This window comes from Python bivittatus, unplaced genomic scaffold (assembly GCF_059951505.1).
Source record: "Python bivittatus isolate LINGU-HERP-01145 unplaced genomic scaffold, Pbiv_v1 ctg000530_np1212, whole genome shotgun sequence".
NCBI lineage: Eukaryota > Metazoa > Chordata > Lepidosauria > Squamata > Pythonidae > Python > Python bivittatus.
Window position 1 is genome coordinate 6259200 of NW_028277085.1, and position 25228 is coordinate 6284427.

At 48.0% G+C, this 25228-nt stretch overlaps 3 protein-coding genes across 5 annotated transcripts in view; 1 reads left to right on the forward strand and 2 right to left on the reverse strand.

The window, feature by feature from the left end:
- Window positions 1-256: 256 nt before the first annotated feature.
- On the forward strand, window positions 257-8595 carry SNX22 (sorting nexin 22). 2 transcript variants are annotated; one of them, XM_025165775.2, is made up of 8 exons: window positions 257-398; window positions 2728-2811; window positions 4351-4455; window positions 4554-4639; window positions 5968-6000; window positions 6115-6139; window positions 6694-6767; window positions 8230-8363. In XM_025165775.2, coding segments are annotated over exons 1-8 (495 nt in total). In that variant the 5' UTR covers window positions 257-311; the 3' UTR covers window positions 8231-8363. The 2 variants fall into 2 exon arrangements, with proteins under 2 accessions (XP_025021543.2, XP_015743311.2); XM_015887825.3 differs by lacking the exon at window positions 6115-6139 and having other exon boundaries at window positions 261-398; window positions 8230-8595.
- Window positions 8596-10647: 2052 nt separating this feature from the next.
- PPIB (peptidylprolyl isomerase B) lies at window positions 10648-17270 on the reverse strand. Its single transcript, XM_007426773.3, has 5 exons — window positions 17077-17270; window positions 13577-13690; window positions 12871-12964; window positions 11947-12131; window positions 10648-11065 (listed from the first exon to the last, which is right to left on the reverse strand). The coding sequence occupies exons 1-5, from the start codon at window positions 17251-17253 to the stop codon at window positions 10943-10945; spliced, it is 693 nt and encodes a 230-aa protein (XP_007426835.2). The 5' UTR covers window positions 17254-17270; the 3' UTR covers window positions 10648-10942.
- A 1906-nt stretch (window positions 17271-19176) lies between these two features.
- The window catches only part of CSNK1G1 (casein kinase 1 gamma 1), a 40737-nt gene continuing 34685 nt past the window's right edge, over window positions 19177-25228 (reverse strand). For both annotated transcript variants that reach the window (XM_088148486.1, XM_088148485.1), the window contains one exon: window positions 19177-24472. In XM_088148486.1, the coding sequence (XP_088004612.1) occupies window positions 24418-24472 (55 nt within the window). In that variant the 3' untranslated portion in view covers window positions 19177-24417. The remainder of the gene's footprint in view (window positions 24473-25228) is intronic.

The following is a 25228-nucleotide window of genomic DNA, read 5'->3' on the forward strand; positions in this document are numbered from 1 at the left end:
ATAGCCAGTCGGGAGTTTTTGTAGCCCTTAAGGGCTGCTCTGAGGCCGGGCAGGTGGAAGCCCCACCGGTGCGCTTGCTGCCCTGAGTCGCTTCTGAAGGATCGCGGGGCCGCAGGAATAAAACGCTCCGGAACGCGGCTTCGAAGGGGCTGAGCGCGCCGCCTTCGCCTCGCGCCCTTCCAGGCGTGCCGGACTCCAGCGCCCTGCCCAGGCGTCTGCGGCTCCCCTGCCGAGGAAGCCGCGGGCGGGGCGGGGCGGGGCGGCCGCGGCGGGATAAGCGGCGGCGGGACTCAGCCGGGCGGCGCAGCAAGATGCTGAAGCTGGACGTGGCCGTGAGCGCGGTGCGGCTGCGGGCGTCCTCGCAGCGGCGGCAGCGGACTCCGGGGAGGGCTCACACGGTGCGTCCCGGGCAGAGCGGGCGGGCAGGGCTGGGCGCCCCTCCGTCTCCGGGGCTCTGGCTGGCCGGGGCGCGGGGCAGCTGGCAGTGCCCAGGAAGGGTGAGCTGAGGCGGGCGGGGAGCGCGAAGGGGCTCTGCCCAGGCTCGGCCGTTTGTTACGGGGCCGAGTTCAACAGGGAGAGGAGAACGGGATAAAACCAGGCGAACTGCCGCCTGAAGCCTTCCCTTCCCGGGCTCGGTTGGAAGGGCTGTTCCCTCCTCGAGGGAGAAGGGGAGCGCCAGGGTTGGCCTGCCCCTCCTCCGCCAGGACGGTGCCTGGCGGACGACCCCCCAAATAGTCTTCTAACGGCAAAAGAGTTTCTTAGGAATGAGGTTTCCTGAAACCGGGTCCTCTTCCTCTCCGTCTCCCCCGACCTCTTATTCCTAGTTAACAACGTACGTGTGTGTGTGTGTGTGTGTGTGTAGACGCGCGATTGCGCACATGGACGTGCCTTGGTGCTGAGCGCGGGGAAACGCAATGCGGGGCCGTGCGATGCCCGAAATCCAGGCGGTGGGGCTTCTGCCTCGGCTTAAAGAAGGGAAGGACATCCGTGATCTTTCAGGGCGCGTTTCAAGTCGCGCCAACACCCTGTGCGCACACAGACACTGGCCTACTGTTTGTACAACTAGGTCAGGGATCAGAGGAGGGAGAGGCTTCCTGAAGATCAATCAGCTGCCATTCAGCCCCGCTCTTGGAGAGTCTGCTGTGGAAAGCACCTGCTCCGAGAAGGACAGCTGGGCCATTGTGCGACGCACAGCCCAAGTCACCCAGGGACAGAAAGGATGGATTGAGATGCCCTGCGCTCTGGAAACTCCAGAAGCCCCCATGCGGTTGTGCAATCAGCTTCCTGCCTTGGGTCTGGCAAGGTTAAGGCAGACCCGCTCTGGGGCAAAGGCAGAATGACCCACTTTTCCCCTGCTGATAAACAAATATTGTAGGAGCACAAACTTTCTCCCTAGACCTGTGTTTCTCAACCTTGGCCGCTTGAAGATGTGTGGACTTCAACTCCCAGAATTCCCCAGCCAGCCTTGCTGGCTGGGGAATTCTGGGAGTTGAAGTCCACACATCTTCAAGCGGCCAAGGTTGAGAAACACTGCCCTAAACTGTGTTGCAGTTCTGTTCCATTAAGATGGGTTGAGAGTCCTGTATTGCAGTTTGGAGGAACTGATTTTACTTCTGTAAGATAAACTTGTGTGGTGGGGTGGTGCCCTTCAGTCAGCAGCACCGCATCTCCCATCTTGAGTAGGAGGATAAAAGAAACCAGCTAGCTGATCTTGAGTTAAGCGCCTACGTCTGTCTGCCGAAGCAAGAACTCTCCAAGCGTTCAGACAAAGGGGGTCCTTTCCTTGCCTTACATCAGGGATTGAATGCACAATCTATCCTTTTGTCCTTTTCTCTTCCCCAATGAACGTTGAAGCTTTTAAAAACAAGTTTCTGGACCTCATGGGAGCGGTAGAGTTAAAGATCAAGGGAAAGATGCCGAAACTCCAGGTGATTGTCTCCATGCAGTTTTATTGACAGAGAAGTGGTTTGGTCCAGCTTTTGAAAGCTGGCTGGGTGACTTATCCTATTTCCTGTATGCTCAATTAGACGCCTCCAGGGAAATTCCACAAATTTCAGCAGGGTAGGAGAGCCATGAGGTCATCTAGGAGCTTGCATTCAGAACTAGGTCGTATGTTCTTGGTACAGAGAGACCCTTTGGTGTAGTGGTTAAAGGCACCAGGCTAGAAACCAGGAAACAGTGAATCCGAGTCCTGGCTTAGGCACGGAGCCAGCTAGGGGACTTTGGGCCGGTCGCTCTCTCGCAGCCCTAGGAAGGAGGCAAAAGCAAACCGCTTCTGAAAAACCCTGCCGAGAAAACAAGAGTCAAGAATGACTCAAAGACACCCACAAAAGGGTCTATCCAGGGGTGGTCTCTCTGCATGCATCCACACAGAGGCCTTAAGAGAGATGAGAACTGCCCAGGCTTTTTCTGAAGTGTGTCCCCAACTTGTTAGACACATTCCCCAGGCCCAGAGAGAGCTGCTTCTGATTAAAAGCCAGCCTTTGCTGGCTCCTCGCATCCTGCTGCTTTGCTGGGCTCTGAGCCTTGCTCAAGCCACTGCCAGGGAGCACGGCTTCAGAGACAGCGTGGTAGGAAAAGCCAGGAAGGGAATCAAATCTGTTCTTTCATTCAGAAGGGCTGAAAAGCATCCTCTTCCCAGCCCGGTCTCTCTAGCCGTGACTTCCAGGGTGCAGTGAATGAGAAGAAGGGCTCTGAATTTTGACCCACTTCTGGGTGCTGTTGCAGGTGTTCAAAGTGGAGATTGTGTGTAATGGAAGGAAACATTGCGTGGAGAAGCGCTACAGTGAGTTCTACGCGCTTCACAAAAGGGTGAGTAAAGGGGACAATCCCCCTTGAGTCGAGCCTTTGTAGTTTGGGTATCAGCACAGGAGTGGTTTGTTGTTTTCATTGGGGATTTTTTCCCCCCCAATGTTCCACTTTAGCCAGAGCCCTGGGATTTCTTAGTCTCCCTTCCAAATAGTAACCAGGGTTGACTTTGCTTAGCTTCTGGTGATCAGCTAAGGTTGGCTATGTGCTGCCCCCTGCTGGAAACGAGGGGGTGGTGCACCCAGGATTCCATGTGTTCCCATCCCAGAAGGTTGAAACCCTCCTGCCCGTTTTGAGCACTGCACCAGACCATGTGCAGCTGAATTGGTTCAGGGACCACCTACGAGTCTGGTCCCTCAAGTTGCCCATTCCTGCTGCAGCCCAGCATCCCACAGGAGCTGGACGCTTCCTGAAAGTCCACAAATGGAAGGCAGTAGTTCTACCAGCCGTTGCTCCCTAGAAGTAAACTTCCTCTGAGTACAGAGGTTCTATTTAAAGCCATCTGTTCAAGCCTCTGTAGGCTGGGCTGTAATTTTCTCATGCCCCAATGCCAACTGCTGCTTTTGCAGAAAGATGTAGGAGGAACCCAAGAGAAGGTACACACCGACATTCTAGTGTCGATCCCACTTCAGTTCTGTAAGAAGAAGGGAGTGTTCCTAACTCTGAATCTGAAGTACGTTGCCTGCCAGGTCCAACACAAATTGGTTGCTTTTAGGATATTTCTGTGATCAAGAGAAATGCAGGTGTCTTTGGCTTCTGGGTTTTCTTTTGTGAATGAGAAGATCAGGACCAAAACCTGCCCTAGGATGGCTGTCTAGGATCTGTATCTAGTGGGGAAAATGTAATTATGGATTTTTTCCATTGAAATATTTCTATTTAGCTGGAATTTTTGCCAAAGGCAGGAGCACAACACTGAGGAGAAGAACCATGTTTACTGCAATGATCATTGGGTGCCTGCTTTCAAGAAATGGAGGCCCTGAGCAATAGAAAAGCATAGGATTTATACACTTTTGAGGTTGAGAGGCGGGCAATCTGAGGGACATGATTTGAGGATAGGTTTGGATAAGTGTTAAATGGGGGATAAATGGTTTTTAAATGGTTCTTCCATTGTGAGATAAGAACCAGGCAAACCCTTAAGCAGACAGGTGATGGCCATTGTTTCAGTATGATACTGTTAAGAGGGCTATTTTTGGTCACTCTTGGGTCATGCAGTAGCCTGGAGCTGATCCTGTTTTGCATGAGCAAAGAATGGCAGGAGGAAGTGGAGAAAAGAGATTGCAGGAGAGGCAAGGGCGAGGGGGGAATAAAGAGTTTGCTGCAGGAGGCAAGGGGGAAGCAAGGGGGAGAGCGTCCAGCTTTATTTTATTATTTTTCCATCACATAGCCAAAGGCATCATTGTACAGGTAGGTAGTTATGTAGAGGAGATAAAGCGAGTAAATACTGGCAATTTCAGAACTGTCACCGTTCCTTTGTCCATCTCTGTGGATGCCCGTGTTGTAACAGGCGCCTAACAGGTGCCGTGTCCTTGTTTCTCTCCTTAGATCAAGAGGAATTGCCAAGTTCCTGATTTCCCACCCAAGCGTGTGCCCAACTGGATGGTGAAGGTTCTGCAGCAACGGCGTGCAGGCTTAGAAGCTTATCTGCAGGTGTGGGGAGGGGGCACTGAAACCACAAATCCTGTTTGCTTTCTCTTTCCATATTCCGCAGGGGGGTTCACTCCACCTACTTGTTGCATTTCCTGCAGGGGGTCATCTTGCAGAACCAAACGCTTCCCAAGGAGTTGCTTCGTTTCCTGAAGCTCTGGCAGGAACAGCAGGAGCCCCCTTTGGTGTGAGTATTCCTCAAGAGCAGCAAATTCTCTCCCCCCTTCTCCCTGCAGGTGCCAACAGCTGGACAAGGGGGACTGGTGATCCTCCAGGTGTTGTTCAACAACAAATCCCAGCAATCTAATTCAGGATAGCCAGTGGTGATGGATGCTGGGTGTTGTAGTCCTGGATCATCTGGAGGGCTTCTGTTCTACATGAATTCCATTGCATTCTTCTTGCCTTGTCCTTTGGGCATTATTGATGTCTGCTTTTCTCTTTGTTCCCCCCTCCCCAACCGGCAAACAATCACAGTGAAAACCCAACACCAAGGGCTGATTGACAAACTATACTAAAGTGTAATGCGGTTTCTTAGATTTGGTTCAGACTAGTAGATGAAGACACCCGTATTAGCTTCACTGAACAAACCCAATGTTTTAACAGGTTGAAATTTAGGTTATTTTGAGGACCCTTCGAAGCTCTTCTGTTGTTAGGATCCTTTGAGTCAGTTTTGACTCTTGGTGATTACATGGCCATGGTCCCTGTAGTTTTCCTGACAACAAATTGGAAGTCAATTTTGTCATTGACTTCTTCTTGCGAAGGCTGTGAGAGGGACTGGTCCAAAGTCACCCAGATGACTTCCATGCCTAAGGCATCGCTAGAACTCAGTCTCCATTTCTAGCCTGCTGCCTTAATCATTACACCAAACTGGCAGTCAAGTCCATGGTGACCACATGGAGAAGTCCATGCAGTTTTCTTGACATGTTTCAGAGGTGGTTTGCCCTGGCCTCCTCCTTCCTAGGGTTGAGAGAGAGAGACTGGCCCGAAGCCACCCAGCTGGCTTCGCGCCTAAGACAAGACTAGAACTCAGATTCCCCTCTTTCTAGTCCAGTGCTTTTCACCACTGCATCAAACTGGGCCATTCTAGCCACTGCAAGTCTTCAGCCATTGTCCAGGTCCTTACTCTAGAGACGGGTGGCCAAAAGGACTATATAGCTCTAGACTCCAGACCGCTGAAGTTGATGGATCTTCTCTGGTCCTGGTACTTGAAGGATATCCATTTGTGACTCCTGAAATTATGCCATGAGGCCCTCCCACGTTTCAGAGAACAGCTCCTGTGACAGGATAAATCTAAAGCAGTGGGTGGGAAGTATCTCCAGCTGTTTCAAGGGGCAGCTTCTGAACAGCTGGCTGAGAAGGTAGCTCATTTTAAACCTTTGTTACCTCTCTGCGAAGGTGAGGGTATGGCTGACTCCAGAAATTAAATAATGTAATGAAACAGTGATGTGGGTTGAGCTGTTCTTTACTGACTGTCTTGTCATGGCCTCCTGGCTTCTTGATGTTCTTTTTCAACAGATGGGATGAGAATTCTTCCTTGCAGGACTCCAGGTAAGTCGTTTTATATTTTGGGGGAGGGGGGCTGGGGGAGCATCCTGAGCTTTTCCTTGTGCTGGGGAGAGGGATCCAACTACCAGCTTGTCCTCATTGTTTATTTCAACTTAGATGGACTGGATTTCCATCATCCCCGGTCAGCTTTCTGAGAGCTGTTGTGTCTTAAGGAGAAAGACGGGACTGGTATTCCAATGTATCTGGAAAATGCCAGAAGGCTGGCTTACTCCGTAGTCATACTTCTCCAGTAATACAAAGGCTTGATTTCCAGCTCTAAGCAAGTGACTCTGCGTGTGACCCAGGGAGCAAGATCTACAAGAGCCCCAACTCTGCCTGCTTCTTTGCTCTGTCTCTTTCTGTTTGAGTGTCACCCCTGGGCTGCCACTCCAAAGCTGTGTGTAGCCCTCCAGGCTGGGGGAAAAAATCCCCCACTTCTCTGCTTACTCTAAGCCAGTGTTTCTCAACCTTGGCCACTTGAAAACGTGTAGACTTCAACTCCCAGAATTCCCCAGCCAGCCATGCTGGGAGTTGAATTCCACACGTCTTCAACTGGCCAAGATTGAGAAACACTGCCCTAAGCATTGTATACCCTTTTGAGTAGCTTGGAGGAAGGAAGAGGTGGGGTGAAGCAGAAGGGTCTTTGCCCCATTCCTGCTTGTCCTAACAGAAGGTGGTGCTCTTTTCTCACCGCAGTCCCAGTGCCCAGCTCTCTCACCGGCCTGTCGTAAGCTTCCACAGCGATCCATATGTGCTCCCATCCTCCACTGGTAAGCCTTGAGAAAGCCACTTCCCAGGAGGCCTTGGGTTGGTGACAGAGGAAGGGGAACTCCAGTTTGCCAAGGCTCTGCTATCGTAACGGTATGCAAGACAGACTTCGAGAAACAGGGCGAAGAGATGCTGCCTAGGGAACAGTCAGGTAAGCGAGGGCAGAGCCCACAGCTGCATAATGGGTGGAGTAAGAGACTCAGAAGGGACCCTCCCTAACTTCTCAGGCTGTAGCTGTAAAGGAGACGAAGGGAGATTTGTACTTTTAGACTTGCAAGATTGTTGTTAGCCTTCCCAGGTAGACCAGACAGGAAATTCTATGACCAGATGAGCTAATTCTACTTTATTGTAAGGCTACATTAACAGAATCTTGCAAGTCTGAAAGTACAACTCTCCCGTCGGCTCCTTTACAACCTGAGAAGTTAGGGAGGGTCCTTTCTCTCTCTCTCCACCCATTATGCAGCTGTGGGCTCTGCCCTCTCTTATCTGGCCGTTCCCTAAGCAGCATCTCTTTGCCCTATCTCTCAAGGTCTTTCTCATATATCATTACAGTTATCCAGCAGGAGTCTGGGTTGGGAAAAGGCAAATGTGTTTCAGAAGCAACATGTGTCATAGAGTCTGAGCTGGGAACAAAGTACAATGCAATGGGAGTTTCAATGCCAAAAGATATTGTGTGATGGATTTATGGTGAAAACCAGTTCCTTCCTCCTTGCAATCAAGCAAGTGTGGAAACCTATGCTTTTCCAAAGATTCTTCAATGATAACACCCAGCAGCCTTCACTACAGGTCATGCAACAACCTCTAGATGGACCACATGGTCTCCCTCACCTTTGTAAGATGTGTAAACTCCAACTCCCAGAATTCTCCAACCAGCATGCTGGCCAGGGAATTCTGGGAGCTGAAGTCCACCTGTCTTAAAAGTTGCTGAGGTTGAGGAACACTGGTGTGGAGTCCCTCCAGACGTGTGGGCTTCACCTTCCCACCGTTCCCCAGCCTGCATCGCAGTTGCAGAGAATTCTGAAATCAAAGCTCACACATGCAGAGGACGTTAGGGTGGGAATGTTCAGTTTAAGAGACCTGGGCCTTCATGGACAGGCAGTTAACCAATGTACCTCTCCGTCCTTGGGTAGGTAGCAGGAAATGGACCTGTTAAAGTTGTCCTACACGCACAAACCCACAGAACCTTAGTTTCCCTCTGGAACTGGTGGCCTAAGCTACTTCTGCAAGTGGACTCCAGCACCAAGTGCCATATTTTACAGTTTCTGTTGTTGTTATCGTTATTCTGATGCTTTAGTCTTACTCCTTGTCTGGGGGGGGCACAAAATATCTCTGGGCCTGTGCTTGGGCAGCCACTCTGTAAGCCGCGATGGCGGCTTTGGATTTCTCAGCTGTAAAGAGAATACAGGAAATCAAGTGTGCTCTTGAGAAACTGCAAACCAGCTACTTGTTCCTCTTTTTACCCAGACTTGCTTCCAAATATCATCCTGCGAGGTGTCCTGCAGGGCCTCTACACCCGAGACCATCATCTGCCTGGAATCAAAGCTCTTCATGGACTGGGGGTTGCAAAGGACAATGACAGCTACCCACAGATTTGGCCTTCTGCTCCTTTGTTTCCTGCCTAGGGGATGAGTCAGCTGTCTGCTTTGGAAGAGCAGCCTGCAGCTTCTCTCGCATTCAAAGTGGAGCACACGGGCAGAGGGCACAGAGCTCACAGACTGGGCAAGCATGCTTGTCAGCTTCACCCGCTGGGGGGAAAAATCCGGTGCAGATCATATGTTTGTTGTGTAGGGTACCAATTAAATGCACTGTGGTTTGGAGGCTGCAGTTCTAATTCTGTTTACCTGGGTCCCTTGGCTGCATCTCTTTGGGAGCAGACTCCAGCATTTGTGAAGCTCACTGGCCTTATCAAGGAGAGGCTGCCACCAGAGCAGTGTTTCAGCAACTTTAAGATGTCTGGACTTCAACTCCCAGAATTCTGGGAGTTGAAGCCATCTTAAAGTTGTCCAGGTTGAGAAACATGGCACAAGACTGTCCAAAGATAGATCAGGTCCCGGTTCTGGGTCTGCCTCAGCCAAGAGGCAAACCAAAAAAGTCTGTAAGGTGGCTGGTCTTGGTGCCAGTGGGAACTTCAGTAACACATCTTTCAAAAGCCAGAGAGATGCCTTGTTTGGAAAGATTGTGGACTCTATAGCAACATCTTCACCACGTCATTACAATACCTGGGAGCAGGAAGGGTCTGCTGCTGCTTTAAATACTGTGAGATACAGGTAGTCCTCGCTTAATTACCACAATTAGGACTGGAACTGCATCGCTAAGTGACACATCATTAAGCATGATGTCACGTGACCGACTTGCGATCTTCTGCTGGCTTCCCCATTGAATTTGCTTGCTGGAAGCTGGTTGCGAAGGTCACAAATGACAATCACGTTACTGTAGGACACTGACCATCACAAACACGCACCAGTTGCCAAGTATCCAAATCACAGACCTCAGGGATGCTATGATGGCTGTAAGCGCAAGGACCAATTGCAGTTACTTCTTCAGCGCCATTGTAAGTTTGAAGGGTCACTAAACAAGGCCATTGTTAACCAAGGACTACGTATACAGTGGTACCTCGGGTTACAAACTCGCCTCGACTTACGAACCGGATCCGCGGCCATTTTCCCTGCTGCCACATGGTCGCGGCTTCCTGTGGGCGAGGTCGCGGTAGCAAGGAGACGTTCGGTGAGGCTTGTGGTGTGTTTTGCGGTGTTTTGCGAAGGTTTTTGGTGTGCGTGTTAGCATGGCTCCAAAGAAAATGCAGAGCAGGCTTGGTGGGAGTAAGGCTCTGAAGAGAAAATTGCCTCGGGTTGCGACCAAATTCGGAGGGCGGAACGGATTAACCGTATTTACATTGAACCTTATGGGAAACTTTACCTCGACTTGAGACCAACTCGAGTTGCAACCAGAGTCACGGAATGGATTAAGTTCGTATCCCGAGGTACCACTGTACATCATCCCCAAAGTTGGCAGGCTGAAGATATGGACAGCAGTGGACTCAAGTGTACATTGCCAGTCTGGATTTCCAAATCAAATTGTATGTTAATTCAGAAAATCACAAGTTTACATGTGCAAAAATCAACTGATTCTGGCTCAATCCATTTGATCATACACATTTCCTCAGTCATCCTAGTCCATCTCAGCAAAGTGGATAGCACAGGGGAAAACACTAGAGCTTGTCCTTTGATGCTTAATCTTTACCCTATTCCTACCAGAGTTAGCTAGCTAAATTCCAAAAATGGCACTGTGATGGGCCAACAGCATTTTCATGTGATAGAGGCTGTGCATCTTATTTTTTTAAGGCTAATACTTCCCCCAAACAATTGAAAACTGGATAGCCCTCCAAATGGGTTGGTCTACAGCTCCAACATTCCTAGTATGGTTGAGGAAAATAGGAACTCTTATCCAATCGTCTGGTGCAGTGTTTCTCAACCTGAACAACTTTAAGATGTGTGGATTTCAACTTCATGCTGGCTGGGGAATTCTGGGAGTTGAAGTCCATACATCTTAAAGTTGTTCAGGTTGAGAAACACTACTCTAGTGGGCTACCATGGCTAGGAGAAGTTCCTCAAAACCAACCTTTTAAAGCTCTTTATACTGTGAATGACCACACTTTCCACTAGAATTCCCATTGCCCAGAATAGCTGCTTTCATTTCCAAAATCAGAGATCACTACTAGAATGCTTTGTCCTGTTCTGTTCCTAAAAAGGCAACTGCTGTGACCTTTCACTATCTTCTCTAGAACTGGGTTTATACCATGTGCTAAGCCATGTTTGATGGCACAAACTACGACTGGCTCGGGTTCACATGTCCTGGCTGATGAGGACAAAGGCAAGGCAGACGTTCTACAAAAACACAATGGTCGGTTTTATTGGTCCATGTGCTTTCTTACAAAAGAATGAGAGAACACAACACTTCTGGGCCACTCAGAAGGGGCCTCGCTGCCCACAGAGGCTGATGATGGAAGAGGAAGAGTTGAGCTGTTGTTGCAGAAATGGAGGCCCCACCACCCAGCATGGAGGGGACAGAAACAGCAGCGGTTGCTCACCTGCTGGAGGAGGATGAATGAGGCCCCAGGAAGAGTGTAGGACCTCCAGCCCTTTTGCAGACCAGAACCTGGTCCTCTAGCAGCCCCAGATTATTCTTTGGCAATGGCAAATGGTTTCTCCACCTCAATGACATTGCAGTCCGCAATGATGACATCTTTCAGGGGCTTGTCGCGGCTGTCTGTCTTAGTGCTTTCCACCTTCCGGACAACATCCTAGGAAGAGGTAGTAACAAAGTCCTGAGATGATGGGCCCATCTACTGTGGAGGACAATATCTCAGGGATGTTCTGGTCTCCACCATCTCCAGGTCTAATGGTCCCTACTGCAGCTTGGAGGATCAGTTGAGGTTCCAGTAAGATGGGAACTAGAGCCCTCCATTATTTTTATGAAGGGTTCTTCAGGTATTATGAAACTACAACTACCAGCAGCCCTGGCCAGCAATGTTGCGAGTTGTAATTCAACAACACCTGGAGGGAACAGCTGCCAAACGCAGCTTTAGCTAATAAGAACCCCAGTCTAGGGCTTCAAGATCCCAAGGCACACCCAAGCTGAAAGGAACAATCAAAAAGTCTTGCTTGGGAAAATGAAAATGTCGCACTTGGCATCAAAAAGACAAATTTGCCAGATATGAAATCTGGGGAGACCAGGCAGGGGATAATCATATAGCCAGGCCACCACTATGTGGAGAACTCCATTCTCCAGTAACAACCAACTTCTAGCAGTGATGCAATCTAAAGAAAAGGAGGTCGAGCACATCCAAGTGCAGCTTCTGGTGACTAGGTATCCTTCAAATTTATTGTTCTATGACTCCTACCATCCCTGCCAAGAGGTGTAAGGACAAATTTGAGACAGCCATTTTTACAAAAATACAATATGCTGTCTGGGGTTGGTGATGATGGACATCTTAACAAACACCCTAACAGTTGGGTGCGTCACACCTCATTGTTAGCAAGGCATTCAGATGTAGACCAAGAGCCAACTGAGTTGTAATAACAGTCAAATTCAGCTCTTATTTTGACCCAATGCATCCTTTGCATCTATACAGTGAGCAAGACTAACTCCCACCCCACCCAGCCCACCCGGAGCCCTACCTACCATCCCTTCCAGGACTTTGCCGAAGACGACGTGCTTGCCGTCCAGCCATGAGGTCTTGACAGTAGTGATGAAGAACTGAGACCCATTAGTGTCCTTGCCGGCGTTGGCCATGCTGACCCATCCAGGCCCGTAGTGCTTCAATTTGAAGTTCTCATCTGGGAAACGATCTCCGTAAATGCTCTTACCTGGCAAGGTGAGAAGAGGAGCGATGTACTGCTGTACAAAACAGGGACTAAGGGTCCCAACTCTAAGGCCCACCGGCCATGCTAAGCGTCTCTGAGATCCTTGTGTCCTTTTCAGGCATTAGAAGCGATCGTTTGGCAGGGCTTTCATAAGATGCTGACCACTGGAACTCATCAGCCCCCCATTCCCTTGTTTCTTGGTTGTTGCGTTTCCACAAAATGTGCACCAAGATTTACCTATCCATGATATACCTAATCAAGGGACACTGACTTATTTCACAAGCTAATCCACAATTAAGCTACCTTTGGCTGGATTCACCCTTCACACTGCACCAAATAAATCATATTATAGCTTACAGTACTGTGTGAACCCAGCCAGTTAGAAGTAAAGCCTCCTTATTTTCCCTCGCTTTTGTAATTGATTTTACTGCCCATTGTTTTGGCCGGTTGTCTTTACAGCCTCTTCATTCGTTATTATTATTATTATTTTTTAATCTAGGCATATTTTAAACTGTTGCTAGTCACCTTGACTCTCACACTGATAAAATAATAATTAAAAATACACGTGTAGGTGAACCCACTCAAGAGGAAAGGGTACTTTGAGGTAGAAGTGCCCAAGAATTAAAGATGGCCTCCTCCGGATGTGCATGGAATTCTGGGAGTTGTAGTTTTCACACTCTGGGGCAAGTAACTCCCACAATGGATGTTCAGCCCCAACTCCCGCTACAGCCTGGAGCCTTACCTCCTGTTCCATCGCCCCGGGTAAAGTCTCCTCCCTGGATCATGAAGTCCTTGATCACACGGTGGAACTTGCTGCCCTTGAATCCAAACCCTTTCTGGCAGATGAAAGGAGCAAGGCGTGAGAGTGGCAGACGCAGGGGATCCATACATTAAACATTGGCAGGGCCCCCTATGTCAGCACCATCCAGAGACAGGGGATTTATAGTCTGGAATCTCCAACCAGCATGAGACAAAATGAGCAGGCAGAAAGTGGGATTCATAGTTTTCCTAATCAGACTGAGAACCAAAGAGTTTTTAAACATGAAACGCCATCTTTCCCTCTCAGTAGGGCTGCCCCCTTGACTTCTGGAGGTCCATTCTATGGATGGATGATTCTTGCGAGCCACCCAAAGTTGTGCTGTAAGGTGGGTGGCCTTTTAAATAAATAGCTAAATAGATCCAAACTAATATTATTGAGGGCAGAGTAATTTATTTTCTTCGTAACTTCAACCATTTGCTCCCTGTGGTGGCCGCCCCTTTCTCCCTAACCATAGGGCTGGGCCTGCTCAGAAAGAGCCAGCGCCACGAGGATTTTTCTCCAGTCATCCACAGCAATGGACTTCTCTGCTTTGTTTTCCCTGTGAAGCATCGTCACGTTGCACCAACCCAACACCTATTTTTGCAGGCAGTCAGGAAGGCCCGCGTCTTGGAGCCAGCGTCCGGCTTACCTCTCCTGTGGATAAGGCAACAAAATTTTCAACCGTCTTTGGAACCGTCTTTCCAAAGAGGCCAATGACGACACGCCCCACATTTTCATCCCCGATCTGAATATTAAAATACACCTGGAGAGAAAAAGAGAGGCTGCTATCAGGGACCGGCTGCTTAGCCAAACTCGTTCCTATTCCGAATTCAGCCCCCAACTCCTGGGGGCCATCCCTGATAGCCAGGCACCGCTTGTTGAAGTTTGCCCCCGCAGGAACTCTTTTTGCCCCCAACCACACTTTATGCTTAGGAGGTCGTAGCTGAGTCAGAGCATCACTACAATCACCGCAAACATAAGGGGCCCCACCATTAACCTGCCCTGGTTGCTTCAGGATAAAAAAGTACTACGTAATACATGTGGCTGCAACCTCCCTCCCTCCAACTTCTCACCTAAATTAATCAGGGCTGAACGGGCAGAACCATGGGGCCCTGGGGAACAGCCCACACAAATGTCCACTTTTAGTGAATTTTTTTTTTTAAAAGGCTACCCTAGGTGAGGCATAATTGGGAAAGGAAATTGCAATATCATTTTATTTATTTATTTGTCATATTTATATAGCCACCCATCTCACACAAGATGACTCTGGGTAGCATTCAACAATTAAAAAAAAATACATAAAAACTATACATAAAAAACAGTAAAAACGCACAAAACAGGAGGGGATAAAATTCACGAGGGAGCCATGGTAAGATCTCCCCGGTCCCCTGGGAGCCCCAGGCCTGATCATGCAGCCAGGTCTTGGGGGACTTACGGACTGTTAAGTGGGACGGAGCTAATCTCACTTCCAGGGGAGGAGATTATATATTATATTTTCCAGCATATACAAGGCCATGGTGTGACTCTACTGGAGATGTGTACGTTTCTGGTTGGATTCTGAGGAGCTAAAGAAGGGGAAACAAAGACCCGGATGCACAAACACACAATTGCAACAAAAGCAGAAACACACTTGCAACACATTGCTTCGCTATGGACTTCAGCGATGGCTTCTGCTGCTAAAGGAAACAGAAAGAATTCTAGAAGCTGTGCCCTGCAAGCTTTCCCTAATTTATTATACCCATCTCCTCCAGCCTCCGTTGACTATGATCTCCACCAACCCCAATCAACACGGCCTTCGTGAGATGATAGCGTTACGCCTCTCCACAGCAGCAGGTTAGGGAAAGCTGGTTATGACTGAGAAGGTATTTCCGTAACTGTTTAGCTGTTCTTCCCATATACGGATTGCACTTTCGAAAAATAGTAATAAAAATAAAAGTCTGCAAGATGATTATGTGAGGCTGAGGAGATGGGGAAGGAAAATAATACAGGGAGTCCTCGTTTAGCGACTGCCTCATTTAGCAACCGTTCGCAGTTACAACACTGATGAAAAAGTAAGTTTGCGACCAATCCTCATACTGACGACCTTCGCAGGTCTGTAAAGCAAAGGAAAGCTGAAGTCAGATCGTAAGCACAGTCGCAGTTCACTTAGCGATTGCTTCACAACGCCCGAGTTGCTGGTCCCAACTGTGGTTGCTAAACGAGGACTACCTGTATTAGATGTTTTCTTCTTTCAAAAACAAAGACATTGCAAACCTGCAAGAAAGCAAAAGGAATCAGAGAAGAACTATAAAAATAGACCCATCTCCGGGAAAAACTCCAGGTATACAGGAAATCTCCAGGTATACATATATCAGCAAAAACATAAAACCAGCCTAATAGCATTCTTACTTCTACGGAGTGGGATTTAAAAAGTGATGAATAGTTTCTCTCAAACCTGATGTCCTCCCGTAAACTAAAACACCCATAATTCCAAGTCAGCCCTGCAAAAAGGAAAAAAAACCCTCACCCCAACAAAAAATACTTCTTAAGCCTAAACTAAGCCCTCCAACTTGGTTGCTCACCCCCGAGATGTTGCGCTGCTCCTCCTATCCAGCACAATGAATAGGATAATGGCATTCTTTATTGTATTCATTTATAAATTACAATCCAACACACCTAAAGGGTCCCAGGCTATGTGAAGGTGAGGAACACATTGTGTCTTTGAAAGCCCACCAGATGTGTAAGGGCCCAAGATGCACGCATGCACGATGCCATCAAGCACACGCCATACATTATTTAAGCCGTGCTAATTGAATCAGGCAAGGGATGAAAATACACACTCTGAGTAGCAGCTGCAATGACAGCATCACGTGTGTGCTGTTCTTAGAGGCTTCTACCAGACCTGGGTGTCAGGACAGAGGCTGCTGCTTGAATGGCCACCAGCCTCAGCTGCTTTTCCTAGAAGATACAACAGCTACATCCATGGATATTTCCATGGTAGGCAAATCCTGGGCCAAACCTGAAACTGCCCAGAGTTGCTGGGAGGTGGGTGGCCGTGCTGCTTATTTATTATTGTTGTTGTTGTTGATTGCAGTCAGCCAGATGTTTAGACCGGATGTGGCATTTTTATCCACCTATTGAGTCCTTCCCAAGGTCCTGGGACAGGCAGATGTGGTTGTTTGATGGTGTTAAAGATATTATTATTGTTGGTATATAAAATGTTGTTATATAAAAAGGTATTATGATTGTTGATTACTATGATTATCATCATCTCAGACTTGGCTAAGGCTTCCTGGGAATGGCAGAATCCTTTGCAAGGGAAACTAATAACAGGGCCCTCATCCTTCTGTCCTGGGGGGATCCCTCCACCCCTCCCAAATATTCTTTCTTCATTCCCCTGGAAATCACAGTCCAGGTTTAGTCGTTTGAAAATGCCATGTCATCATCCTGACCATCATGTTCCTTAATTTCAGGGGCTCTAGAAAGCAGACTGCAATTCTGGCGCCTTCACCGGCCAGGAGACAACCCCACTGAACCCGGGTGGGCTTCCTTCTGAGCAATCATGCAGGAAAGATCCTGCATGAATCTCGCTGCCTTTTGCCTCCCAACCCTAACCTTGCAATCCGGAGGGGATGATCCCGCCCCAAGATCCAAAGTGGGGCAGCTGCAAATCCCTGTTCTCCGCAGCCTTCCTATTTATGGGCGACCCTGCTTAATATGGGGGGGGGGATGCATGCATCCCCCGCATGCAGGCACGCCAGCGTCCCCCGGCTCCGTCCCCTTACCTCGGCATCAACCCCACCGGATGCAACCGACGCAGACCCGCCCGGCGGCTCATCCTGTTCTGCGCGGCCGCTGCCGTTTCGGAGGATGATGGTTCCCGCTCGCCCCCCCACCCCTTCCCGCACGTGCACACCCACGCGAGCACGTGGGCGAATGCACGCGGATGGCATAAAAGCTGCCCGCTCGCCGGCCGGCAGATGCGGGGTCGGGAGCCGTCCGGGCGTGGGCCGGTCGCTCCCAGCCTGGCCTACGTCGCCAGGCTGTTGTAACGGGGCGAGCAATCAGAAGGGTTGCTGCACGTGCGGCAGATCCTGCCGCAGCGCAATGCAAGAGGGGGGCGCGATGCACGGTGAATGAGGAGCCTGGGTGACCGCCCGCCCCGCTCACCTTCACCGTGACCTTGGGACCCTTCTTGCGCTCCTCTGCATGAGTGCCTGGGAAGAGCAGCACCAGGAGACCCCCACCCAGCCCAAGCAGGGCCGCGGCCATCAGCAACTTCATCTTCCTGCGCTCGCAGCCCCAGCCACGCCAGCCCGGCCACAGTGCCCGCCGCGCCGCCAGCATCCGCCCCCTTCCCCTCGCTCTCCTTCCTTCCCCCGCCCTCCTCCCCCCTGTCGCCGCCCCAATGGTACAGCCCCGAGCCGGGCGGAGCGATGGCTCCAGCGACAGGGATTGGCGCGTTCCATCGCCAGAGCGAGGGGAGGACGGCGAAGAATTCAGGCGGCGGTAGCCGCAGCTGCGACAAAGGAATGCCACGTTTGCAGCCTCGTATTGGGCAGCGGGATCAGCCAATGAGACGCTGGCACGGAAGACGGCGGCGCGCCCATTGGGCCAGATGGCAACAAAGAAGAGGCAGAAGGGAGGGAGGCTTGTCGGGCGAGACTACGTTACCCAGAAAGGAGCGCGCACGGGAAGGGTACTGCTCCTCTCCTCTAGGGGGCAGCATAACGGAAAGGCAAGCTGACAGGATTCGGCGCCTGCGCAGGGGAGAGCCCCGCTCCCGGGTCCACTTTCCATTGAGCAACCGGATCGCTCTGAGCCACCAGCCGCCCTCAGCCCTGCCTACCTGCAAGGTTGTTGTGCGGAAGCAATGGGGGAGATCCGTATTGGTCCTCTTGAGGAAAGCCAGGCTACGGACGCAAAGGGGTTGGGCTCTGAAGGCTGCAATGCCGTGGGCGAAGTTACTCAGGATAAACTAAGTCCTTTAGACCAGGGCTCCTAAACCTGGGCAACTTTAAGATGTGCGGACTTCAACTCCTAGAATTCCCCGGCCAGCATGGCTGGCCGGGGAATTCTGGGAGTTGAAGTCCGCACATCTTAAAGTTGCCACTGTTGAAAAACATTGCTTTAGAGCATCATCCAGACGGGCGCATGATGCTTCAGACAGATTAGATAACTTTATATCATTAATTATTCAAACAGTAGGCTTAACCTCCAAAATAAAAAGTAGATGCAGCCCTGGTCGCTACTGCTGCACACGTTTATATTTTAGGTCCAGAGGAAAAGAGTTGTTTGAAGCTTTGTAAAGATTGACTCTTTTGGCATCTTACCTTAACAAAAAATAGAAAAGAGTGATTTTTCTGCTGGTCATTCCTAAAAATCCAGGTGTAAGGTTTAAAGCGCCCCAAAGTGGGCTTGCTCCATCAAAGATTACACTCCAGTAAGTCCAGAGGTCTTTTATATAAATGTTGCGGGGCTCTTGACATGAAAAAGAGCATGGCCACGCCATCTGAACTTTTAGAGGTTCACTGTACAATATACAGGTGAAGCAGCAAAGCTTAAAGCTGAAGTCTAGTTTAAATCTTCTTATAAACAAAAAATAAATCTAGTCTCTGCAGACAGTAAGTTAGCATTTTGGGTAGGCAGGTGATCTGTCTATATTATCATCGTCATCATATTATTTTGGTGCCTTCGAGTCAGTGTTGATGTCTGGCGACGGCCTGGAGAGGTCTCTGCAAGTTTTGGGGAAGTGGTTTGCCATTGCCTGCCTCTTAGGGCTGAGCAAGAGGAACTGGCCCAAGGTGGGACTAGAACTCCCAGCTTCTAGCCTGGTGTCTTAATCACTACCCCAAACTGGCTGTTTATATTGCACATAAAACCAAACTGAAGAATCAGTCTTTTAGTCTATCGTACTTTCATTTGCCATATTAGGTTCTGTACAAAAGATTGCACTTAAATGTGCAACTACTTCCAAATGTTTAACTGAACCATGTATTTGAACCATACGTCACATGGGAAAGCCAAAAATGTTCCAATTATCCCACTGGTGGCAGAGAGCGCACCAATTTGCAGCAGAATCCAATCCACAGACCAATTTCCCAAACACCTGTAACCAGGAATGTATGTGAAATTCGGATTTTTTGGGGGGGTTCCACCTCGGAGCACTTGATGTTCATTTGCATTACAATTCTCTTGGTACATACGCACAAATACACACACACAAACAGAGGATACTTACTTGTGCACAATAATGAACAGAGCAGAAGTGAACAGAGCAAAGTCAATGTTTTATTTTACATTAAAATGGTGCAATTAGGGGGAGAATGTATTCAAGGTACACAACATTTCTTGCAATGTCCCATTAAAACAGGCGCATCAGAAAGATCAGTAGCAGGACCCATTTCCTGGCAAAATAAAACCCCACCAGTGCTTGAGGAAGGTTTTTCCTGCACACGGCATATATAAGCCCTTATCCTGGTTGAACTGTTTTCAAATGTATTTCAAATTGACATTCATGTGGAAAAGATATTTCATGTTCACCACTGGGTGGCAACAGCAGTGCCAGGATTATGAGAGTACAGTAAAACATTGCATCGTGTGTTTCAAATAAAACGATTAAAAAAAAACAACCCAAAAGGCATTTCAAGAATCAGAAATGTGCACATAATACTTTAAAAAAAGAGAGAGGAAAAAAAAGATTTTCACAGCTGATTTTTCTTTATGGTAAGAAGAGTTCCACTCATTCACTATCCCCATCCCATGTTTTAAAAGCACAAAAGGCCTGCAGTAAAAGAAACAGACGAAATAAATTATACATCACAAGGTTTCCAATGGGAACAAGCCACTTAACCGCATTTCCCTGCTTGGAGAAGATGAAATATTTGGTATGGTCTGCCTACCCCAAAGTCTTAACTCTCCTCTCTCCTGGTCATTGCAAAAATCATTTTTGTCACCATCAAGTTGGCTTCCTAAGTGGAAAAGGCAACCCCTGTTCCATATTCCACATGGTAGCACCTACATCATACAGCAATAATGCAGTTGGGGGGGGAAAACATTTTGGGGGGGGGGGAGAAAAAGTGATTATATTCCTGAGACAGTCTGAGAGACTCTCAAAAGAATGAGAGAGGTTACATAAAAGCCTTCCTCCTGTCTAGGTTTGATTGGCACCCGCTCGCCATTTCTTTGGGGGGGAGATGAAATTCTGAGCTGACAACAGGTAACACACAGCCACCCGCTTTGGGAGAAAGGGTCCCTCCCCATGACTTCCCTCTTGGGTGAGAAAATACAGGCTACTACTACGTCAGTGTTTCTCAACCTTGGCCACTTTAAGACCTGTGGACTTCAACTCCCAGAATTCCCCAGCCAGCACAGCTGGCTAGGGAATTCTGGGAGTTGAAGTCCACAGGCTTTAAAGTGGCCATGGTTGAGAAACACTATACTACGTGAAGGCATTCTGGTTGGGGTGAACGAGTTTTTCTCTTTTGGCAATAAAGCGAATAGAAGCAAAGGCTGCCAGCCTTCGAACCCAAGGCTTGCTGCACACAAATACAGGAGCGAAAAAGGCTTTTCCCCTTCCGACAATCACGCCAGGCAGGGATGGAGAACTGGGGGCCCTCCTGAAATGGCTGAATTACAAATCTAAGCATCCCTCACCATCAGCCATGCTTAATCAGGATCACTGGGAGTTGCGGGGCAGCAGGATCTGCCGGGCCACAGACTCCCTACCCTTGATATAATGAATAGTTCCTATAACTTCAGAACAACTTACATTTCTCCTCCCCTCACAGACAATTTCATTGACAGTAAAATTATTAGTTTGAAAAAGACATTTCATTCCAATTGCTTATGGGATATACGTAACACAGACACAGCTTAGAGCACTGTTTCTCAACCTTGGCCAGTTTAAGATGGGTGGACTTCAACTTCCAGAATTCCCCAGCCAGCCATGCTGGCTGGGGAATTCTGGGAGTTGAAGTCCATCCATCTTAAAGTGGCCAAGGTTGAGAAACACTGGCTTAGAGAACTGCTGAGGCAAAGTACATCCACAACTGTATGTCCTTTCATTGCTAGCCGTCATGCCAACATCAAGGCTTACAGAAAGAAACGAACCTCTCACTCCTCAGTTATTGAGGCTCAAAACTCATGGAACACAGCCTTCCAAGAAAAGGCTGGTACATCCTTTCAAGGCCCAATAAGGAGTACAGAAAAGGCGTGATCTGTTCCTCTTGAACCTTTTGTAATATCTTGAGAAAGCAAAGTTTATGGCTTTGCACTTATAGGAAAGTACAAATTTGGCAGTTCACGTTTATCACTCCAACACTACACCCAAATTACACGCCAGGGGCTCACCCTGGTATCTTCCATTTACCTTTTGGAAGAAGTCACCACTCACCAAACCTTAGGAAAGACACACCTATGGAGTGCTATTATTCAAGAAGCAGCAGTAACAGTCTGCTCATCCCCTTCTAGAAGTTGTGGTACATGACGGAAATGGAAGCACAGATCTCAGATTTTGGATTTAGGAACACTGGACAGGCCCTTTTGAAAGGCAAATGTCTCTGGAACAACCATAGCTAATTCAGGGGATGTTTGAGTATTGTAAAAGGGTAACGACTGAAAGAGAGCAAAATTCTCAAAGCAATGATAGACTTAAGAATTTTCTAATGCTGATGCTGGTAATTCTCAGTGCGATATATGTACATTTCTTGAACATTAATGCAGAGCTTCTTTTAGATTAGCAACTCGAGTTTCTCTATAAAAAAGAAAGGAATGATCACACCAATGAGACAGATCATTTACTAAGTTCAAGAATATGGAGATGTCTGTGAATGGGATTCCTGGTCCAAACAGAGAATTAGCCTTTTTTACATGACAAAAAACCAAACAGCTGATGAACATGCATATATGGAAAGCCCTCTTCCTAGATAACTGGATATAGTTATTTCTATTTTCTAAACAGATATTAAATAACTGTTGATATGTTGACCTTACAGAAAAACTATGTGAAACTAGTAAGGAATTCAAGAATTCCTGAAGCAAAGCAATCCTTACAATAGATTTGGCTCTTAATTTCTGGGAAAGATAGGTAAGTTTTTCAACACAGTTCAGAAGCACATTATCTGAGGCTGGAAGCTGACATGTTTTGCCTCACTGGAAACGGGAGGCTACAGACCCAAGTGTTGATATTACAATTTCCAAAGAAGTAATGGAAAACTTTGAGGCTGTTTTCATGAACCAGACCAGTGCTCTCTGCAAAATGAAATATTAGCGTACAACAAAAGGAGATCCTAAAAGTGGTCTAGACCAAGTTAGTTTCTCTAGTTCCTATTTCATTCTAGAGATTTACTGAGGATTTAGAAGCAAAGTTATCCTTACTTTAACATATAGCTCTCCCTTTTTGCAAGCTTCAAGTTGTACCTTGGCAGGGGGAAAAAAGCCCTAAACTGTCTTGCTTTGTGTAAAGACATTTCACTTTCAAGATGCAAGGTTTTCAAATGGATAGGATAAGAGAAATGTAAATGCTGCTTCTGCTAGAATTAAAGAGCTGCAATTTTCCTTTTTGAATTCTTAAATTTTTATCTCCTCCAGAAATCAAGCATGATTCCCATGGTAAGGGTGGGATACAAGACTCATTTTAATTGGTATTCAGTGGAGAGTAAGTTAATCATTAAGAATGGACTGCTAAGGGGGAAACTCCCACCTCTTATCAGTGATGAAAGATGAGGATGAGGAGCTGTGTGTGGTACCCCAATTTTGGGAAAAAGGTAGAACCCAAAGAATGAATGCACTAGTCACTGAAAATCTAGGTTCTGGCACACTAATTGGGAAATGAACAGCAATCTACAGCTCTGCAAAGAGAGTGGGGTTCCCTCCCCAAATGAGATTTTAAAACTAAGACACGCATCAGACATGAAAAGAGTATTTGAGATGAGCAGGAACCCACAGAGTCACTAGAGGACCCAGTGGCTTTTTCCCTACAAACAGGTTCTTTCATTTGCAAACAAGGGGCTCTTGCTTATTTCTCCCCCTACAATCCTGAAGGTAGCTTCCTTCCCAGGGGTGCCCAAAAATTAGTCACTGATCAAAGGGGCTGTGTTGCCATTTAGACAGACAGATTTTAGGAGGTGAATCCAGGTGTTTTGAAGAAGGATCCCTTTCATTCCACTCTCAAACTGTCTCCTTGGAGAAAGACCTTACATTTCTGATATTTATCTCAATCCGTACCCACGTACATGTATTAATACAAAGCCCGGGCTACACAACTGACAGATCTGCAGGCACTATGCAGATGACTCTGCTGGATCTCACCCCCTCTTCTATTCTGTAGAGATGACTGAAAAACCTTGGCAAAATCCAAACCAGAGATGAAGTGTAAGGCAGCGGCAGTGTCCTCTCTCTGGCAGAGCTTTGCTCCGCTGAAAAGGCCAAAGTGCCTCATTCGTTCCATGGTCGCTTATGGCAGTCTGCATCTGCCTCTCTGTCACTCGTCCAAAGTTCAGTCCGGCTGACTTTGCTCCCTCCTGCCAGCAGAAAAGATTTTCAGTCCCAAGCCGGTCAAGTTAGGCACCATGGAGAAAAACCGCAACCGGGGTGTTCAACGTAAGCTGGAAAATTCAAGTAAGCTTCAGGGCACAAACAACGGTGGGCCTGGCAGCAGTCCTGGGGAGCTAAGAGGGGCGGGCAGCCTATATTAAGAGGAGGCTCTGCACTCCAGAAGCTGAGCACGTGTGCTGGCATCATTCACAGCCACGAGGAGAGAACACACATAAACAGCATATGCATCCGTCATGTTAAAATAAAAAATTAAAAGTGCAACAACTTATGCTCATTTAGAACGGACAGTTTTCTCTAACCGCTCTGAGAAAGGAGACATCACCGAAGCCATAAATCAAGGCAACTGGAAGAGTAGATTGCAATTCTCCAACTGTTGGCTTTCCGCCACAGACTCTGTCCAAGTGCAACTAAGAAGGATCACACTTTGGGTGCCGGGACAGCTGGAACTCAGCGTTTGGATGTAGGAGAAGCTGGGCTCTTTCAGCAGCACTCTCCTCTCTTCGCCTTTACCTTGGCCCTACGGTTCACACCAGCCCCTGGGGAGGGGAGGGGGAAGCACGTGAGAACCAAAAGGAGAAAGCGGGGAGGAGGAATAAAGCACATTCACCAGGAATGCCCATTTTGCTGAACTGTTGTACAGAAAGGAAGGAGGGTAGCCAGCCCCACCTTCCATCAAGGGCAACCAGTGCCGGGCAGGGGCGGAGATGCTGTCCTGATTCCAAAAGGAGCCTCAGGTACGGAGTGAACAAGGGAGACCATTTGGGGAATCCACCTGAATGTTTATTTTGGAATTTCCCCCTCCTCTCTCTCTCTCTCTCTCTCTCTCTCTCTCTCTCTCTTTTTGGTTTAAAGTGTCCCTTGTTTCTTGACTTTCCCCAACAGGAGCCCCATTCAATAAGACGTGGCAGGAACAGCAGGTACGTAAAGCCCCCAAAGACCTTCAGGAGACACCTGTTATTTCTGGCGTTGGGAAGACTTCTTCCTTTTCCTCTTATAGAAGCAGCAGCACCTGGAGCACAAAGAACACAGCAAATCAATACAGAGTCCCAGGGCCATCCAGTCAGCCCTCTCCTTCCAACACAACGTACAGGATGGAGCCAACCTCTTCATTCTCAGAAACACTCAAGCACATGATCCCCGATCCACCCTCTCGTGCCAAAACCAATGGCATTAAGACAACTGAGCAGTCTGCATTCATTATTACCACACATCAGGGATCCATGCATTTTTTTTAGGACTGCCATAGCTCATTGCAATCCATTCTAACCTCCAGCTTGACCATCTTTTTCCATACCACCTACATTCACCACCAGGAATGTGAACATGGTAGCTTTCATCCAAAAGATTCACACCATCACAAAAGCACAGTCTGAGCCCATATTTTCTCAAAAATGCCACCTGGACAAGCATGAAGCTGGAAGTGTGTCTAACTAACAGGAGATTCAGAAGCATGAAGAAGTTTGCATGAGATGCTGTTGGAACAGATCCAAATAGCATAGGCAGAGGAAGGTCACAGTAGTTGCTCACATGGAGATTAGAGTCAATTATTTAAGAATATGTGGGATGAAGTTTTGGCCTAATAAGGATTTGGGTCATCCTGATCAGGAGTTTTCAAAATATCTGAGGTAAAATTTTGGGATTGTCATTTAAACAAATTATCCTTCCTTCCTTCCTTGCTAGAAAATAAACACATTTTTTTTTACAGAGAAATAAACTCCTTATGTAATCTGAATTAGTTGGAGATTAAGTGTTCAGTGATTTAATA